The sequence below is a fragment of the Phyllobates terribilis genome, unplaced genomic scaffold (assembly GCF_046119375.1).
Source record: "Phyllobates terribilis strain yellow unplaced genomic scaffold, ASM4611937v1 Scaffold_4__5_contigs__length_816908805, whole genome shotgun sequence".
Lineage (NCBI taxonomy): Eukaryota > Metazoa > Chordata > Amphibia > Anura > Dendrobatidae > Phyllobates > Phyllobates terribilis.
The window spans coordinates 222,387,188-222,408,378 of NW_027362764.1; the positions used below are offsets into that span (position 1 = coordinate 222,387,188).

General features: G+C 42.1%; 1 protein-coding gene across 4 annotated transcripts in view; it reads right to left on the reverse strand.

Annotated features, from left to right (window-relative positions):
* Positions 1 to 720: 720 nt before the first annotated feature.
* The window catches only part of TMEM108 (transmembrane protein 108), a 325,884-nt gene continuing 305,413 nt past the window's right edge, over positions 721 to 21,191 (reverse strand). For all 4 annotated transcript variants that reach the window (XM_073676590.1, XM_073676589.1, XM_073676588.1 and 1 more), the window contains 2 exons: positions 7,836 to 7,990; positions 721 to 1,223 (listed from right to left, as the gene is read on the reverse strand). In XM_073676590.1, the coding sequence (XP_073532691.1) occupies positions 1,101 to 1,223; positions 7,836 to 7,990 (278 nt within the window). In that variant the 3' untranslated portion in view covers positions 721 to 1,100. The remainder of the gene's footprint in view (positions 1,224 to 7,835; positions 7,991 to 21,191) is intronic.

The window sequence follows — 21,191 nt, forward strand, 5'->3', positions numbered from 1 at the left end:
CCTTCCGAACCCTGCCATGCACCCAAACAGTGGTTTTCCCTCACATATGGGGTATCTGCTTACTCAGGAGAAATTGCACAACAAATTTTGGGGTTCATTTTTTTAATTTTTTGATTCCAAAATTGTGCTGATGTAAAGTAGACATGTACATGGAAATGTTATTTATTAACTATTTTGTGTGAGATATCTCTCTGATTTAAGGGCATGGAAATTCAAAGTTTGAAAATTGCGAAATTTTAAAATTTTTTGCCAAATTTAAGTTTTTTCACAAATAAATGCAAGTGATGTCGAAGAAATTTACCACTATCATGAAGTACATTATGTCACGAAAAAACAATCTCAGAATCAGGGGGATCCGTTGAAGCGTTCCAGAGTTATTACCTCATAAAGTGACAGTGGTCAGAATTGTAAATTGGCTTAGTCATTAACATGCAAACCACCCTCGGGGGAGAAGGGGTTAAACAATTACCGATTGGTAAAATTTTGCCGATTGGCGGTCATATTGTGCAGCCGATCACTACATGTAAACGGACCATTACTCCAGAGATTTGAAGAATCCAAACATCTTTAAAATCAGAAATATGGAGTAACTGAAACCTTGTGATTGACTTTCTAGCACGTGTACACCCAGTCCTATTGAGTGATTGTAAAAGCATATAAAATATAACTACTAATTCTAAACTATAATATGGCATATTTAAAAAAAAAACAACAGCACAGTTTTTACATATAAATAACTTTATTTATAAAGCCACAGATTATTCTGTAAAGTATTACCACAATTGTAAAAAGATGACAATTCTTAGGAAAACAAGCTGAAAACATTATAGTCATTGAGGGAGAAGGGGGTACACAAAGCATATTTATATGATATGGGTGTATGATCCACTTGTAAGGAACTTTGGAGATGGGAGATTGGGATGGCTGTAAATTTAACTAAATCCAACTAAACTTTAAACCACCTGTTATCCACTTTCTACTGTAGGTCAAGAAATAAAGTTTTCACGCCTCTATTGTTTGGTTACAAGTCGTCCATTTTATTCAAGGCTGTTTATGTCCTGGATGTAAAACACAGTATTAAACGCATCTCCGCTCAGTCATCATATTTCAGAAACTTGCTCATGTGCTGAAAAAAGATTTTCCTGACAAAATGGGTTGACGAGAACCATTCCACTGTTTCGATAATCCCCATTGGCTGGAGAACGTGGTTCTGAGAGATGGTCCTAAGGGAAGGGAAATGGAGAGATCATTATGAAAAGTTGAATGTACCTCAAAAGCTCACAAACATGATCCAATCCCCTCCTTCCCCTAAAAAAAGATTCTATAAAGATTTTGTGTTATCTACCATGACACTGGAGAATAGAGGATAAAATCATAGACTTGGTTAGACTTCTGCTTACAAGTAAGCTAAGCAATGTCAAGCAGCAGCTACAAAAGCAAATAGGATTTTAGGGTGTATAAATAGAGAAATAATAATCCATGATCCCAATGTTATATTAACCCTGTATAAATCACTTGTACGGCCACATTGTTTGGCCTCCACATTTTAAAAAGAATATTGGAAAGTTAAAGAGTGTTCAAAGATGAAAAACTGGACTATTACTTGGGATGGAAGGTCTCTTCTATAATGAGAGGTTAAAAAAGTTGGGATCGTTTAGCTAAAAAAAAAAGCCTTAGAAATGTTCTGATTTACATCTATAAATGCATGTGTTCAACTGACACATGATTTGTTCTTTCCAAGGACCTTTCAGAAAACGAGGAGCCATTCAGTACATGTGGTGGAAAATTGATCCTGATATCTAAATAGGAAATGGTTCTTTACAGTTACAGTAGTCAGAATCTGCAATGCCCTACATCAATAGGTAGTAATGGGAAATACTAGATCAGCATTTTAAAAAGGGCTAGATGTTTTTCTCACAACAAATACGAGGGTCAGTGAATAAGTAATGCCTCCTAATTTTTTTCTCCTTAAATAAGGTAGTTATGTTAAATATTCGAATTTGGCACAATTCCTCAAACCTTCTTCTCCAATCCACAGCAATTGCAACTTCCTGCACCAACAGGTGGCAGGACTGTATCCGTTTGCAAAATGGCTGACATCGATGTTCGTATTAGACAACATTCTGTGATTGAATTCTTGCATGCAGAAGGTGAAACGCCCATTCGAATTCATGAGAGACTGAAAAATGTGTACGGTGATGCAACAGTGGATGTCAGTACTGTTAGACGATGGGTTCCTCGCTGTAACACAGCTGAAGGGCCATCACCGTTGGCTGACAAAATGCGGAGTGGCAGGCCAGTAACCGCAGTGACTCCAAGCAACATTCAGCGAGTCGATAACATCATTCGTGGTGACCGCCGGGTGACTGCAGATGAATTGTGTGGCATTATCTGCCTCAGTAAAGGCAGTGTGATGAAAATTATTGGACAACTGGGATACAGAAAAGTTTGTGCACGGTGGGTCCCAAGAATGCTTTTTACCATGCTGGAATACATGCCCTTGTTAAACGGTGGACCAAGACTGTGGAAATGGATGGAGATTATATTGAAAAGTGACAAATTAATCGTTAATGTTGTGGTTTTCAACCTATGTAATTGCATTTGAATTTCTTGCCAATTAAAAGGAGAAAAAAAATAGGAGGCATTACTTATTGACTGACCCTCGTAGTATGAGAATAATTATATGAATTATTGTGTGATAGAGCATGTATAATTGATCAAAAAAATATGTAACTTGATGGACCAGGGTCTTTTTTCCACCTAAGTAATTATATAACTTTTACAGTAGGTCAGATAACAGTTCTGAGAAGCTCCAGTAGGGGGCACATTTAATCCCCAGAATGCTTAGGTGAAGTAAAAGCTTTGGCTATGTAGAAAGGGGACCTGAACGCACAAACCTGAGCATACATCTTGAGAAGGAACCGCCTGTGCTGGGTGAGGAGGCAGCTCCTGACAGAGTTCGGTCAGGAAGTTTATTACCTTTTATACAATATCTTGAACCTTTTATCTGCCTGATTATCTATCCCGCCATGTACTGTTGGCCATTCATAAGCACCTATACACTACCATTCAAAAGTTTGGGGTCACCCGGACAATTTTGTGTTTTCCATGAAAACTCATACTTTTATTTATCAAATGAGTTGCAAAATGAATAGAAAATATAGACCAGACATTAACAAGGTTAGAAATAATGATTTTTATTTGAAAGAATAATTTTCTCCTTAAACCTTTGCTTTCGTCAAAGAATGTTCCCTTTGCAGCAATTACAGCATTGCAGACCTTTGGCATTCTAGCTGTTAATTTGCTGAGGTAATCTTGAGAAATGTCCCCCCATGCTTCCTGAAGCCTCTCCCACAAGTTGGATTGGCTTGATGGGCACTTTTTGCGTACCATACGGTCAAGCATCTCCCACAACAGCTCAATGGGGTTGAGATCTGGTGACTGCGCTGGCCACTCCATTACAGATAGAATACCAGCAGCCTGCTTCTTCCCTTAATAGTTCATGCATAATTTGGAGGTGTGCTTTGGTTCATTGTCCTGTGTAGGATGAAATTGGCTCCAATCAAGCTCTGTCCACAGGGTATGGCATGGTGTTGCAAAATACACTGTGTTCCAAATTATTATGCAAATAATATTTTCTCAGATTTTCCCAAATTACCTATATGAATTGCAGTCATTGTAATTTTCCAGTCAAATAACTATTAGAGTACAATTGAAAGGTTTTTATACAAACTGCCTATGATAACAGTATATTTTTCTAAAAATAAAACACTCAAACTCCACTCAAAATGTATGTTCCAAATTATTATGCACAGCAGAGTTTTCAACCTTTTCATTTTAATAAAGAACAAAAAAATGGTCATTTTTGAAATTATAAGCATTAGCAGGTAATTACCAACTGAAATCAAACAGTTTTCAATTCAAAACTTTATTGTAGGTGATGTTACATTTGCACATAGGACCCCTTGTCCGAAAGGAGCTTCTGAACTCTCTCGTCCATTGAATTTGTCAGGTTTTGGTTGTTTTCTGCTTGAATTGTTTTACATGAGGACAGAATACCCTCCCAGAGCTGTTGCTTAGATGTGAACTGCCTCCCGCCATCATAGACACTCCTTTTGATGATGCTTCAGAGGTTCTCAATGGGGTTGAGGTCAGGGGAGCATGGGTGCCACACCATAAGTTTGTCCCCTTTTATGCCCACTCCATCCATCTGGACCATCGAACTGTTTTGTTCACCGATAAGTGCCGTGCAATGCTCGATGGTCTAGATCAGAGGTCCCCAACCGCCGGTCCGCGGACCAGGACCGGGCCGTTGGGGTTTTTCAGCCGGTCCGCGGGGAGAGGGGGCCCCTCCAGCCTCCAGCAGGGCCGCCATCAGGGCATGACTGCCCTGACTCCAGTATGGGGCCCGGCCGGTAGGAGCCCCCTCGGAGCCCCCCTCTTGTGCGTCTCTCTCCTCATGGGGCCCCCGGCCCCATGCTAAGCGCCGGGTCCGGGACATCGTAGCGCTGCGCTGCTGCGGCAGCACCTTCATGATTCCCCTGACTTCCGGTCATGTGACGGCGCCGTCACATGGCCGGAAGTCAGGAGAACCTGGTGTCAGCGATTTGGATGAGCGCCAGGATTCTGCAGGGATCGCATGGGGGTAAGTATAACAAGTTTTATTTTTTTTTAAATACAATTAACTAGGAGTGGGGGGAATGGGAGATGCACATGGGGGGAGGGGAGAGATGAGAGATGCACATGGGGGAGGGGAGAGATGAGAGATCCACATGGGGGGGAGGGGAGAGATGAGAGATGCACATGGGGGAGGGGAGAGATGAGAGATCCACATGGGGGGGAGGGGAGAGATGAGAGATGCACATGGGGGAGGGGAGAGATGAGAGATCCACATGGGGGGGAGGGGAGAGATGAGAGATGCACATGGGGGGAGGGGAGAGATGAGAGATGCACATGGGGGGAGGGGAGAGATGAGAGATGCACATGGGAGGGAGGGGAGAGATGAGAGATGCACGGGGGGGTGAGAGATGCACGGGGGGTGGATGAGAGATGCACGGGGGGTGAGAGATGCACGGGGGGGATGAGAGATGCACGGGGGGTGGATGAGAGATGCACGGGGGGGTGAGAGATGCACGGGGGGGATGAGAGATGCACGGGGGGTGGATGAGAGATGCACGGGGGGGTGAGAGATGCACGGGGGGGATGAGAGATGCACGGGGGGTGGATGAGAGATGCACGGGGGGTGGATGAGAGATGCACGGAGGGGGATGAGAGATGCACGGAGGGGGATGAGAGATGCACGGGGGTGAGCTGCACATGGGGGGGTGAGAGATGCACATGGGGGGGTTATGTTTACATAACTTTGTTGCCTTATGAAGGGCGGGGGGGGCCCCCAAAAATTTCTTGCACAGGGGCCCACTACAGTCTGTGTCCGCCCCTGGGATGAAGTAAATGCAGCTGAACAGCAGCTGTCAGGACAGCTGCCCTGTCCTGCTGCAGGGCGTGATGGGGCCTCAGTGATGCGGCTCCTGGCACAGCACATTATGTGGGGCTCCTGGCGGGGACCTGGTCTACACTATATGATAAGTATGCACTAAACTCCAAATCCCTCCATTACCCCGCCCCCATATGACCAAAGCCCCGCCCACCCCACCCCCTCCTTGCTGGGCCATGGAAAAATGATCTTGCTTCAAGCCGGTCCCTGGTGCAAAAAAGGTTGGGGACCACTGGTCTAGATGGAGTGAAGGATGGCTGGTTGATGGACACCCCATGCAAACACGGCTACGGCGCCAACAAGGAGGAGGTGGAGTAATGTTTTGGGCTGGAATCATGGGGAGAGAGATTGTCGGCCCTTTTAGGATCCCTGAAGGGGTAAAGATGAACTCCATAATGCACGTTGAGTTTCTCAAACAGCACTTCCTGCCATGGTTCAAGAAGAAGAACCGTGCATTCCGCAGCAAGATCATTTTCATGCATGATAATGCACCGTCTCATGCTGCACATAACACATCTGCATCTCTGGCTGCTATGGGCATAAAAGGGGACAAACTTATGGAGTGGCCCCCATGCTCCCCTGACCTCAACCCCATTGAGAACCTCTGGAGCATCATAAAAAGGAGTGTCTATGATGGGGGAGGCAGTTCACATCTAAGCAACAGCTCTAGGAGGGTATTCTGTCCTCATGCAAAACAATTCAAGCAGGAAACAACCAAAACCTGACAAATTCAATGGACGAGAGAGTTCAGAAGCTCCTTTTGGACAAGGGGTCCTATGTGCAAATGTAACATCACCTAGAATAAAGTTTTGAGTTGAAAACTGTTTGATTTCAGTTTGTAATAACCTGCTAATGCTTATAATTTCAAAAATGACCATTTTTTTGTTCTTTATTAAAATGAAAAGGTTGAAAACGCTGCTGTGCATAATAATTTGGAACATGCATTTTGAGTGCAGTTTGAGTGTTTTATTTTTTAAAAAATATACTGTTATCATAGGCAGTTTGTACTAAAACCTTTTAATTGTACTTTAATAGTTATTTGACTGGAAAATTACAATGACTGCAATTCATATAGGTAATTTGGGAAAATCTGAGAAAATATTATTTGCATAATAATTTGGAACACAGTGTAGAGTGATAGCCTTCCTTATTCAAAATTCCATTTACCTTGTACAAATCTCCCACTTTACCAGCACCAAAGCAACCCCAGACCATCACATTACCTCCACCATGCTTGACAGATGGCGTCAGGCACTCTTCCAGCATCTTTTCAGTTGTTCTGCGTCTCACAAATGTTCTTTTGTGTGATCCAAACACCTCAAACTTTGATTCGTCTGTCCATAAAACTTTTTTCCAATCTTCCTCTGTCCAATGTCTGTGTTCTTTTGCCCATATTAATCTTTTCCTTTTATTAGCCAGTCTCAGATATGGCTTTTTCTTTGCCACTTTACCCTGAAGGCCAGCATCCCAGAGTCGCCTCTTCACTGTAGACGCTGACACTGGCATTTTGCTGTACTATTTAATGAAGCTGCCAGTTGAGGAGCTGTGAGGCGTCGATTTCTCAAACTAGAGACTCTAATATATTTGTCTTGTTGCTCAGTTGTGCAGCGGGGCCTCCCACTTCTCTTTCTACTTTGGTTATAGCCTGTTTGTGCTCTCCTCTGAAGGGAGTAGTACACACCATTGTAGGAAATCTTCAGTTTCTTGGCAATTTTTTGCATGGAATAGCCTTCATTTCTAAGAACAAGACTAGACTGTCGAGTTTCACATGAAAGTTCTCTTTTTCTGGCCATTTTGAGAGTTTCATAGAACAAACAAATGTAATGCTCCAGATTCTCAACTAGCTCAAAAGAAGGTCAATTTTATAGCTTCTCAAATCAGCCAAACCATTTTCAGCTGGGCTGACATACTTGTGCAAGGGTTTTCTAACCATCCATTAGCCTTCTTACACAGTTGGCAAACACAATGTACCATTAAAACACTGGAGTGAAGGTTGTTGGAAATGGGCCTCTATACACCTATGTAGATATTGCAATAAAAACAAGACGTTTGCAGCTAGAATAGTCATTTACCACATTAACAATGTATGGAGTGTATTTCTGATTCATTTAATGTTAGCTTAAAAAAAAAAGTGCTTTTCTTTCAAAAATAATGAGATTTCTAAATGACCCCAAACTTTTGAACGGTAGTGTATGTACACATCAAAGTAATGCTAATTACTGTTTTCAACCCTGCCCTAATTCAGCTGATTAAAAGCCATTTCTTTTTTAAATATATTGTATTTATTTGCCATTATCCCAAACATGTAACTTGTGAAAGACCGTTCTATCCAGAGCATTACCTCTGATGTCTCCAGAGACTGGATCTCTCGCGGTAACTCCACCGCATGCTTGTTGAAATAGTCCATTGTAATTGCATTATTCCAGTAACTTAAATTATTCTCAGGGTTAGAAGCCTTCTTCTTCCGTCTCATGCAGCACACAGTCAATAAGACGGCTGTAAATCAAACACAACAGAATGGTTACAGGTTGTCTACTGGTAAAGTTTACTAATCTTAAAGGGGTTTTAGGATAGGTCATTATCAATCATCATCATAGACCGGTTTTGGGGCGACATCTAAAGCAACCACTGATCAGCTGTTATTGCCTCTAATTAAGGCCACATTCACACGTTCAGTATTTGTTCAGTATTTTGACATCAGTATTTGTAAGCCAAAACCAGGAATGGAACAATCAGAGGAAAAGTATAATAGAAACACGTCACCACTTCTGTATTTATCACCCACTCCTGGTTTTGGCTTACAAATACTGATGTAAAATACTGACCAAATACTGAACGTGTGAACATGGCCTAAGACTGTATGTGAACAGTTTATGGAGCGGCTCCATGCTCTGTTTAGTGGCCACTGTCGGATTGTGCTTTTTTCACATTTTTTTTTCCTGCTTTTCAGTACATTGCATGATAAAATAAAATGAATGGTATCACTCAAAAGTACAAATAGTCCAGAAAAAAAAAAGCCTTCATATGGCTATTCCGGCTGAGAAATAAAAAAAAAAGTTATGACTCTTGGAAGAAGAAGAAAAAGAAGAGGAAAAAACGAAAATGCAAAAACGGAAAATAGCCAGGTCAGGAAGGGTTTAATAATTCACTACAGATTTTAAAGGGGTTTTAAAAAACACATAACAAACAGAGCAGGTGCCCACTCACCAGACCCGCTGCCGGCTCCCTTCTGCTATGGTCTCAGTATTTTGGCTGCAGCGGTGATATCATGTAGACGGTTCACATCACAGTTGCAGCCAATCACAGAGCTTGGTAGCTCGTGCCGTCTGCATTGGCAGAGCTACTGAGCAGGTAGCATAAAAAACATAATAGAAAAACACTAGTAATCACTAGTAGACAAATACAAGCGCAGAAGTAATATTGCCCCTGGTACAATGTAGTATAGAAAGTCTGGTAATCAGTTGTTTTCTGGGCATAGAAGTAGAAGGAAGATGGAGAAAAATGTCGTTCTCTACATGCAAAACGTGATATTATTTTATTGGAAAGGAAAGGAGCACTATGTAAGATCCATGTCTGAATTTACAAGGTAAAGTTCTAATATGAAGGTAAGCTAATATTATCCCATTCTTGAGCTTTGTGTTTGATATCTGCTTTTCTCCACAGTGCCCATGTGAATACACTGTCTATAACCATACATCACATAACATACAATGTGCTATTAAAGGTCAGTCCTTTACTATTTTGATTGATTCATTGGCCTTAGAGCTATTCCATTAGGTTCAAATATTACACAATCCCATAGCTGCTGTATGTCCTGAGCTGCATTTATCAGTGATAGCCAAGCAGCGCTTTTCAGTAGTACCAATCAGTAGTGCCAACTCCAGGGCAATCCTTTTATCTGTAGGTTTTGCTGACGTTTTCCCAGTCTGCATGCCCTGCACGTTGTCTGCTGTCTGACATCAGCACAACTAATGAAATGAATGTGCTGCTGTGCATCTGACTCATAGGTTTCTATTATTTACTTCTGCCATTATTCTACATGTAATCAGGTTGCTATGGCTACACTACGATTGCCGTCCTTACCCTACGTTCTTACACTCATGAATTTTAATGTTTCATCCAGGGAAGCCATAACAGTGATGCATGGAAGGCATCTTACAGTATCAATACCGTGATGAAGACGCGCTCGCTTGTTTGATGGAATTCTTCAAATGTAATATTACATGTTGGGGAACGTTCATAATAGATCACAATTATTTATTTATTAGTATAATATATATATGTATATATAAAGGTAAAAAAATAATATTTTTATAGTTAATTTTAAGTATTGACGTAATTGTGCCGACCTAGAGAATACTATCAGATCATTTTTACCTCTCAATGGGTCAGATTCATCAAGAATGACGTCACGTTGTTCACGCCAATGTTGATGAGGGGACGTGGTGAAGTCAGACGCTCCTGAATCATGAAGAATTGTACGGCTTTTCATGAATCAGGAGCGTTGGATGAGCGGCATACACCTCTGTGTGCACCTCACCACAAATCCTACTCCAGCCCCCTCTCATCATGAATTTGACGAGTGGCATTGACCACAATCCTGTTCCACCCGAGCCCTGCCCATTTTTTCAGAGCCGAGAGAAACTGGCGTGAAAATGCCAAAAGTCGCAAAGTTTTGGCGCAACTTTGAGTTCAATTTTGTGACTCTTGGCGCCCAGATTTTCCAACTTTTCAAAGCTTCTATGTTCTACTTCTGGCGTGAAAGCTTTGATGAGTTGGGCTCAAAAAACGTAAAAGCAACGTAAAAGCAAAACAAAAACAAAATTGCAGAATAGCGAAGCGGAATATGGTGATGAACAATACTTTCACCAACATGATGTGTCATAAGGCAAAAGTGATAACTAAGTGTCTCAGTGAACAAAACAATCTGGTCCATCTCCCCAGACCTCCATCCTATTGAGAACCTGGGGTCAATCCTTAAAAAACGAGTGTACAAACAAAATCACAGAAATTGTGATAAACTCCAAACACTGATTATTCAAGAGTGTGTTGTCGTCCGTCACGATCTGGCCCAGAAGCTGATATCCGGCTGCCAGGACGTGCTGCAGAAGTCTTGAAAAATAAGGGTCAACACTGAAAATAATGCGTCTTTACATAAACTTGATGTATTTTTCAATAAAAGTTTAAAATCTTATGAAATGCTAATTCATTCTATAGAAAGAATGGGTGAAAAGATCTAAAAACACTGAAGGAGCAAACTGTGAAAAGCAACATTTCTGTCAGTTTCAAACCTTTTGGAGATGACTATATGTGTAACAGGCAGTGTCTGTGTGTGTGTGTGTAACATGCAGCGTTAGTGTGTGTAACATGCAGTGTGTGTGTTATGCAGTGTGTATGTGTAACATGAAGTGTGTGTGTGTTATGCAGTGTGTATGTGTAACATGCAGTGTGTGTGTAACATGCAGTGTGTGTAACATGCAGTGTGAGTTTGTGTAATATGCAGTATGTGTGTAACATGCAGTTTGTGTGTAACATGCAGTGTGTGTGTAACATGCAGTGTGTATGTGTAACATGCAGTGTGTGTGTAACATGCAGTGTGTGTACCATGCAGTGTGTGTAACATTCAGCGTAACATGCAGCGTGTGTGCAACATGCAGTGCGTGTAACATGCAGTGTGTGTGTGTAACTTGCAGAGTGCGTGTGTAACATGCAGTGTGTGTAACATGCAGAGTGTGTGCAATATGCATTGCGTGGGTGTAACATGCAGTGCGTGTAACATGCAGTGTGTGTGTGTAACATGCAGTGTGTGTGTGTGTGTTATGCAATGCGTGTGTACAACATGCAGTGTGTGTGTAACCTGGTGTGTCTGTAACATGCAGTGTGTGTGTAAAATGGTGTGTGTCTGTAACATGCAGTGTGTGTGTAACATGGTGTATGTCTGTAACATGCAGTTTGTGTGTGCGTAATGCAGTATGTAACATGCAGTGTGTGTGTAACATGCCGTGTGCATGTGTGTGTGTGTTATGCTGTGTGTATGTAACATGCAGTTTGTGTAACATCCGGTGAGTGTTATGTAATATGTTTGCATGTGTGTGTAACTTGAAGTGTGTGTGTAACATGCAGTGTGTGTGCAACATGCAGTGCGTGTTTGTGACATGCAGAGCGTGTGTAACATGCAGTGTATGTGTGTGTGTAACATGGAGTGTGTGCAACATGCAGTGTGTGTGTGCAACATGCAGTGTGTGTGCAACATGGTGTGTGTCTGTAACGTGCAGTGTGTACGTTATGCAGTATGTAACATGCAGTGTGTGTATAACATGCCGTGTGTATGTGTGTATGTTATGCAGCGTGTATGTAACATGCAGTTTGTGTAACATCCAGTGAGTATTGTGTAATGTGTTTGCACGTGTGTGTATATTATGCAGTGAGGAGGGGGAAGGAGGCAAGCAAAGCTGGAAGGAGGCCCCACATGACCGGGATGGGCCAGAAGGTGGGCTAGGATTATTTTGAATAAAACGGGGATCGGGATTGGGAAGAATGCTCAGGTGGGCCGGCTTAAGGAGGATAGAGGGGGGGATATATAAAAGAGGGAGGCGGGATCTTGCCATTCCTTCAGGAAGGCACGTAAAGAAGTCACCTAGAAATCCCCTACCTCATGGATCCAGTAGATGCCCTATTTGATCAGCTGCGGGATGCACTGCGGTCCAGGAGCGACGGGTGGCTGCAGTCCCAGCTGTCGGATCTGCTGGGGACTTCCAGAGATGACGGTGCGCCGGCAGGGTCTGGTAGAAGAGCCAGGAACACGTGCGCCTGGCGCAGGCTGCGGAGCCCCTCCGGGGACTCGCACCGGCGGGAATCCGCCCAGCCGGCCTGGTGGCACTGTAGCAACGCTTGCGCCGCTCGCGCCTGAAGTACAGAATGCACCGGAAGTGTGGCCTACATCGCGCACCAGATCTCATGAGAGGGCTTAGCGGTAGCAACGTTACTGGGGTAGCTACCGCTATTACAGTGCACTCAGCACTGACATTAACAAAAATTTAAAAAATTTTGAGAATGATCTTATGGAAGCAAAAACTAAAAAACTTAGAAGGGATGTTTTTTTCAAAGTAAATACTAACAACAATAATAAAAATAATGGGAATAAAATTGATAGAGTTCCCACTAATAGTAATCAATCTATACCCATGAACCCCCTTCCTAAGAAACAAAGAGACACAGTAGATCATTTACGCACCTTTTATAATTCTAGACTACCTACCAATCCTAGATTTATTTCCACTAGTAAACATATAAAAAATATGGGAAAAAATGCTGGAGCAATATCTAAACGGACTAATTTCAAACACTCCACTCCCATTACTCTACCAAGTTGTGAGAATACATCAGTTTCTCGTAAAAACACTGAAACAATTACTAAATCTAGCATGGTGATTCCAAGTCATGAACTGCCAGCTCCTAATCCAGGTTTACCCCCCCTGGAATGCACTCGGCAGGGAAACCAAGAAGCTGATATTTGTAATGGGAATAATTCAATTGCGAGTATTAATGATATTACAAATAACGATAACAGTTTTTTTGATTTGAATGACTTTACAACACACAGCATAGATAATTCCCCATGCACATTTGTTACTGTGCTTCCAGCACCCGCTCCGTCACCCACTTCTTCTAGTTCCCATATCTCTTTTTTAGAGATTGGCCCGATACGCCCACTCCCTTTAGTGGAAACGATTGTCCCTGCAATCCTAAGACACTCAGAATTCGTACCCTCCGTGACACCGCCAGATGAAGTGATTCCATGTTCCCAACCCCAGATCACGAGATACTTCGCCCCAGTGACTACCCTCCCAAAGAAAAGAAAATGAGGTCCAGAGGGACTAGAGCAGGTAGAAGCACCCAAAAAAATAGGGATAAATACAAAAAACCTTGTCAATCTACCTACACTGATGACATAGGATCGTAGACTGTAAGAACAATCTGTAAACCACCAACAAAAGAACCTAATAGGATCTTCAACTTATCCAAATACCCTTTGGATGAGGTTGAACAAAAAGTCCTTACTAAGGGTCTTAATTTTTGCCCAAGTCAAGAAACGAATCACTTTGATCTCTTTGTTGACTTGAATAAGTTTGTGAGACGTGTCACTCTTACAAGGTACTTTGAATTGAAAAAGAAAAATGCAGAGAAACCCACTACAAAAACAACATCAGATTTGATAATACCTCCTGACAATAGTATGGAACTTGATAAAAATATACATCTGGAGATCAAAACCCATTCAAATTTTAATCCAGTACACCATAGGGGTAGTTATATAGAAACTTTCCTAGCACTAGTTAATGAAGATTTTCGTACCCTAGATTCAACAAAATTTTCTAAAAATCAATTAACAATAAAAAATAGGGACAATATTAATAAGAAAGGTGCATTCCAAATGCGGAGACCAAATATTACTAAAAGAGAGAGAATATCCATTACTAAATTAAAAAACAATGGGGATATTATTATTAGGGAAGCTGATAAAGGAGGGGGCGTGGTGGTCCAAGATAGGGAGACCTATATTAAGGAAGCATATAACATTTTATCAGATACTAAATATTATGAAAGGCTAGAGGTGGATCCCTCAAAGGATTTCACAAGGGAATACCATGACCTGATCAATTATGCCTACACAGCAGGTATCCTTATAAAAAAAGAAAAAACCTTTTTAAACAATAAAGAACCATCATTGGCATTCTTTTATCACTTGCCGAAAATTCACAAGGATTGTAATAATCCTCCTGGACGACCTATCATTTCAGGAATTAATTCCCTTACTAGTCCACTCTCCCACTTTATAGATCTGTACCTTCAGCAATATGTAAAATCTCTCGTCTCCTATTTAAAAGATTCTACTCAACTTATTTTTGAATTGAATGCACTACAATGGGAAGATAATTATCTCATGATTACAATGGATGTTAATGCACTTTATTCAAATATTGGTCACGATTTAGGTATAAATGCAGTGAAATTTTTTTTACAGCAGGATAAAGATATGCCACAAGGTCAGGTAGATTTCCTTTTGAGAGGCTTAAATTTTATCCTCAAACATAATCTTTTTGAATTTGAGGGACACCTCTATTTACAGAGGCTTGGTACCGCGATGGGGACTCGGGTAGCCCCAAGTTTTGCTAATTTATTCATGGGGCTATTCGAGTCCCAGTCGCCCCTATGCTCCCCTAAATATAGCAATAATATAGTACTGTACAAGCGCTATATAGATGATCTATTCGTGATATGGAGGGGCAGTAGAGAGGATGCTCAGTCTCTAGTCAATGAATTGAATGAGAATACCTGGGGCATTACTTTTTCTTCTAGTATCGAACCAAAAATAGCTGTTTTTCTTGATTTAGAAATTTCACATGAAGAAAAAAAAATAATAACGAAAACTCATTTCAAATCTGTTGATGTGAATGGCTACTTAGACTATCAAAGTGCCCATTACATCAAATGGAAAAATAACATCCCTTTCAGCCAATTTCATCGAATTAGAAAAAATAATACTAAGGATTCGGATTATATCAGACAATCGGATATACTCAAGAAGAGATTTAAAGAGAAAAAGTACCCCAAGCAAATTATCGATGAGGCATACCATATAAATTTGACTAAAACCCAAACTGATTGTTTGGGGAATGGGGATGAATTGCCCCATAAGGAATCCAGGGATAGTGACACTAGGAATATGAATAAATGGAATCATAATTTTATCACCTCTTATAATAAGGGGAACCAATTGATTAGGAATATTTTGCAAAAGCATTGGCATATCTTGAAACAAGATCCTCTCCTACGAGATATATTGCCAAAAATACCTGGCATTACATTTAGGAGAGGAAAAACTCTAAGAAACCTCCTCGCACCTAGCCGTTTAAAAAAACGGAAACCAGGAGGCCAACCAGTGTTCTCTCAATCTAAAAACATTTGTCCCTTGATTAGTACAAATAGACTCACACAGAATGGCACTTATAGGTGCTCTCAGAAAAAATGTCAGTGCTGTCACCCATTCCATTACATCGAATAGCACAGGAGAGACTTTTAATATCAAGGATCACCTGACCTGTACTAGTGACTATGTAATCTATGTTATTACATGTGATTGCGGTCTCCAGTACGTGGGTAGGACCACACAAATGGTGAGATCCCGACTCAATGCCCATAGATACAATGCCAAAAATGGCTTATTAACACACAGCCTCTCCAGACATCTTCTTACTACCCATAACAAAAAATTTAAAGTGAGACTTACACCGGTGGAGCAGATCCCAGCTGATATTCCTGACAGGATCCAACAACTTAACAAGAAGGAGGCCTTCTGGATATATAGACTACGTTGTTTGTATCCTGATGGCCTCAATGATAAATTGGAGAATGTATAGAGTTCACGGAGATATCTCCACAATTAATGTTTCATTCACTATGTATAATAATAACCTCTCTCCTTTTTTTTTTTTTTTTTTCCGCGTTTTTTGTTGCGTTTTTTGATGCGTTCTTATGCGTTTTTTTTTTTTTTCTCTTGCGTTTTTTGTTGCGTTTTTTGATGCGTTTTTATGCGTTTTTTTTTTTTTTGTTTGTTTGTTTTTTTGTTTTGTTTTTTCTTCTCTCTCTCTCCGTTTTACTACCTTTGGCATATATATCCATGTGAATTAAGCTCCCCTTATCTGAATTTCATTGATATACCTATTGAATGAAAATCTTCTTAAATTCAGGTTCATGGTATAGATTTTTCTACTAATGCACTTATTTTCTCCTCTTAAAGGGATAGAAAAAGAAAGGAAAGAAAGAGAAGGAGAAAGTATAATATCTTCATTACCAAAATTTTATTATGGAAAATTTTATTATGACAAATTTTATTATGACAAATTTAGCAGCTCTATAATTTGTTTATTCTATAATCAGAGGAAAAAGCTGGAAAATCCTAACTCTGAGAAAGCTGAGTCTCTATTGAATGGGATTTGGGCGTTCCAACTCAAACCAATTTACATGTGATTAGGATAATTATTTCACTAGGTAGGTTTTTATAGTGACTATATAACCACCACTATTGACTCTCTTACATTAGACCTGAGGAAGGCTATATATCTTTAATTTTAATAGCCGAAACGCGTTGTTTTATTTATAAGTTTTATCTATTTACCAACCTGAATAAATCTTCTGAAGAATTAAATCCTTTTTTTGGATAATCATTCCTTGTGACCCTGGGAGCGCTCAATTGGCTGGATACATACTCTGAACCACTGGGGTAGCTGGGACAGTCGTATCTGGGCTCAGAGATGTTTTAACTGGTTTGTCGGAGGTTTTATCAAGGTTGGATGGTAGGTCAGCGTTTGGGGCAGGAGTTTCTCCCGCAGGGGCCTGGGTTCCCGGGCAGTCGGTCACGCCACGGGTCGGTGGGGAGGTGAACATGGCAATGACGGGGGTGGATGGTGCATCCTCGGACATGTCTGTGTCCGAGCGGACGGAGAAAGGGAAAGGTGAGGCCGTTAAACTTGACGATCGAGCGAAAGGGGAGGTTTATGTGTGCTTTGAGGGTCCGTTGGGGGGCACACTTGAAGAAGGAAGTGAAAGAAAAAATTTGGAAGGATGAATACGTGGAAATTTTTTCACTTCTCCCTCTGGAGAAGTTTAATTTGGATAAGGGGAAGAAGGATGATAGTAAAAAAGGAGAAGCGGAGGTGGAGGCTGATTCCTCAGACATTCATAAATTGCCTGCAAGCCTTTGCGATACTGGCTAGTGTTATCGGGGAAAAGGCACCAGAAAATAGCTCGGGCCTTTTTTGTTATCAGGACTCTATTGGGGAGGCACATCATATTTATGGTGGGCAGACGTGGTTAAGATACGATGAGCAGTTTCGGCAGAGGAAGGCGGTACGGCCTGAGATTAGGTGGGACCAAAAGGAAATAGGGATGTGGCTAAAGGTTATGGCTCCAGCTAGATATGGGCAGTCCTTTCACGGGAGCGGCAGCAGTGGGGCACAAGCAGTGGGTCATGGAGGAAGCAACCAAGAGGCACAAGGTTCAAAAGAGAAGACAGGAACATGCTGGCAATTTAATGACGGCTAGTGTAAGTACGGGAGCAGCTGCAAATTTAAGCATGTGTGCTCCCATTGCAGCGGTGGCTCACATAGGGCATCAAAATGCTTTAAAAAAGGAAAAGGGAAGTCTTCAGTGGGTTCCAGTCAAGGGGGTGACTCCAGTGAGATCTCATGCGATGGCCACCTTTCTAAATAGGTACCCAGATTGGTTGAAAGCCGCTGTTATTTTTGAAGGTTTTTTGGAAGGTTTTAGGATTCCGCCACCCAGTCATAGTGTCCCTTTTTCTGTTAAAAATTTGAGGTCGGCGTCTCTTTACCCGCGAATGGTTAGCGAGAAGTTGAGGAAGGAGGTGGAACTGGGAAGGACGGCTGGTCCTTTTCAGAGTTTACCATGGGAGATGTAGTTATTTCTCCGTTGGAGGTGGTACCTAAGAAGGAATCCAATAAGTTTCGGTTGATCCAACATTTGTCTTATTCCAAAAGGGCTTTCGGTGTATGACGGTATTGCACAGGAATTATGTTCAGTGGAGTATACAGTACGTCTTTTGATGCGGCGGTGCAATGGGTCAGGAGATACGGCCCTGGGTCGTGTTTAGCTAAGACTGATATTGAGTCGGCTTTTCAGTTGCTGCCTGTGCACCCAGAGAGTATCATGTTGTTGGCTTGTTTTTGGAATGGCGAGTATTACGTTGATCGATGTTTGCCGATGGGTTGCGCAATTTCCTGTTCTTTGTTTGAGACTTTTAGCACCTTTTTGGAATGGGTGGTAAAAGAAGTGGCTTCCGTACAGTCGGTCATTCAATACTTGGATGATTTTTTGCTTATCGGCCCTCCGGAGTCTCTTGTATATGGGAATTTGTTGCCAACAATGGTATGCGTTGCAGAGCAGTTTGGAGTTCCTTTAGTGAAGGAGAAGATGGAAGGTCCCTGCACGCTTATACGTTTTTTAGGGATTTTAATTGATTCGGTTAGGATGGAATGTCGCTTGCCAGAGGATAAACTGAGTCTCCTGGGGCAAGAGGTGGCCAGAGTGGAAAGGTTGCACAAGGTGACTTTAAAAGAGTTGCAGTCACTTTTAGGTAGACTGAATTTTGCGTGCAGAATTATGCCTATGAGCAGGATTTTTTGCCATAGATTGTCACAGGCAACAGCTGGGGTGAGGGCCCCCCACCATTTCATCCATTTAAACAAGGAATTGAAGGAAGATTTGAGAGTTTGGAAGTCATTTTTGGAGAATTATAATGGCAGGTCTTTAATTCAGCATGAGTTTCTCAGCAGTTTTGACTGTAAGATTTACACAGACGCTGCTGGTGGCGTTGGGTACGGGGTCTATTGTAAGGGTCGGTGGAGTGTTGGTGAATGGCCTAAGTCGTGGATAGAGAAGGGCTTTACGAAGAACCTAGCTCTGTTGGAATTATTTCCTATTATTGTAGCAGTTTCAATTTGGGGGGAAAGTTTTGCAAATAGGAGAGTACGTTTCCATTGTGACAATATGGGAGTGGTGTCAGTAATTAATAGTCTGTCTGCATCATCTCTTCAGGTTATTAAGTTGGTGAGGGAGTTGGTTCTTCGTTGTCTTCAGTTGAATGCCTGGATTACAGCGGTCCATATCCCAGGTGTACAGAATTCTATTGCAGATTCCTTATCTCGTTTGCAGTGGGATCGATTTCGGGCATTGGCGCCGGAGGTAGTGGACGTGGGACAGGAATGCCCTTCGCATCTGTGGCAGCTGGTTATGGACGAGCAGGTCAGTTGATACGGGAGTCCATTACCGGGCAGACTTGGTCGTCATATGAAGGAGTATGGCTTAGCTGGTTGTCGCAATGGGGCCCGGTGGAGCGTGATGACGATAGAATATTTGCGGTGTTGTCTTTGGTCGGTAGGGCAGCGGATATTGAATGGTCAGTGTCTAGGGTTAGCAAATTCGTTGCAGGGTTGGCTTTTGGTTTCTAGTTGCAAGGCGTTACTGATGTGACAAAATCCTTTTTGGTTAGGCAGGCATTAAGGGGTCTTAGGAGGGGTGTTGGGACTTTGGATAAGCGTAGACCACTGTCCTTCAGTATGTTGGAAAGGTTACGCCTAGCCCTGGATAGTATTTGTCGTTCCAGTTTCGAAGGAATACTGTTTCGGCTAGCATTTTCTTTGGCATTTTTTGGGGCCCTGAGAGTAGGAGAGTTAGTGTCTCCTAGTAAGAACAAAATGGGAGGTTTGTTGGCTGAAGATGTGAGTTGTTGGGAAGGGGGCATTGAATTTTGGATCAGGCGTGTGAAGACTGATCAACTGGGCAGAGGTAGGCGTGTGGTTTTGGGTACAGTGAACGGGTCTTTGATGTGCCCAAGAAAGTGTTTAGTAGAATTTTGGCAAGTATGGTCAAGTAGAGTTGGTCCGGTGTTATGTCATGAAAGTGGTGAGTTTTTATCGCGCTTTCAATTTATAGCGGTTTTTAACAAAGGAATTCAGGAATTTGGACTTAGTCCGGAAGTGTTTGGTTCACATTCTTTCAGAATCGGAGCGGCGTCCGAGGCAGGTTAGTTAGGATTAGGTCCCGAGGTAATTAAATGGATTGGGAGGTGGAGTTCTAATCGGTATTTGTCTTATGTTCTTGGTTAGGCATTCATAGGGCGGTGTGTTATTATATCCTTTTAATTGTTGTTGTTGTTACAGGTGGCGTTCCCTTGTTAGCATGGATTCTCGGTCATTCGTTCTTGCATTGGGGGGCCTTGCGTGCTGACGTGAGACGTGAAGGTAGGCAGCTGGGTTTTGGCCGCCAACAGGTAGTGGTTTGGTGGTTAGGTTTTAGGGTAATGGTTTGGAGGAGGTTTCTTCCACAATTCCATAAGGAATCGCGTTTAGATCTTACACCTGATATTTTGGTGGTGCATTTGGGGGGGAATGATTTGAGGGCAAGGCCTGTTAGGGAATTGATAAGAGACATTCGCTTTTATTTTCTTAGGTTGTGGACATCTTTTCCGGAAGTATTGACAGTTTGGTCAGATATTGTGCCAAGATTAAAATGGAGGGAGGCTAGGTCAGTGAAGGGGATTAACAGGGCGCGGATAAAGTTGAACAGGATGGTATCTAGTTTCGTATCCAGAAGCGGGGGGGTTAGTGTGAGACATTACGAGCTTGAGGAAGGAGTTGGGAATTTTTGGTTAGAGGATGGCTTTCACGTGAATGCCATCGGTATTGATCTTTGGGCCTTGGCTATCCAAGAAGGGATCGAGAGGGCTTTGGTGATTTTGGGGCACTCACGAGCCTAAGGTGTCAGGGCTGTTCGTGGTTGGTGGGGGGTGGGGTTCTTGGAGTTTGGTAAACGAATTGACAGTGGAATGATTTTGGTACAATCACAGGCACTTTTAATTGGAATAAGGGATCTGGCATTTGTCTTGGGCTCTGGACAGCGTTTTACCCTGGGAGCTTTTTCGGTGGATAATCTTTCATGTAAAATAAAATGGCCGCTGTGGCCAAAATTATCCAAAATTAAAGTAGAAGTGTTTGGGGGGGGGGGGGAAGGTTTAATTCTAAAGAAGAAGCTGGATTGGCCGTACACGGTCAAGGAGGGGCAGGAGGCAAGCAAAGCTGAAAGGAGGCCCCACATGACCAGGATGGGCCAGAAGGTA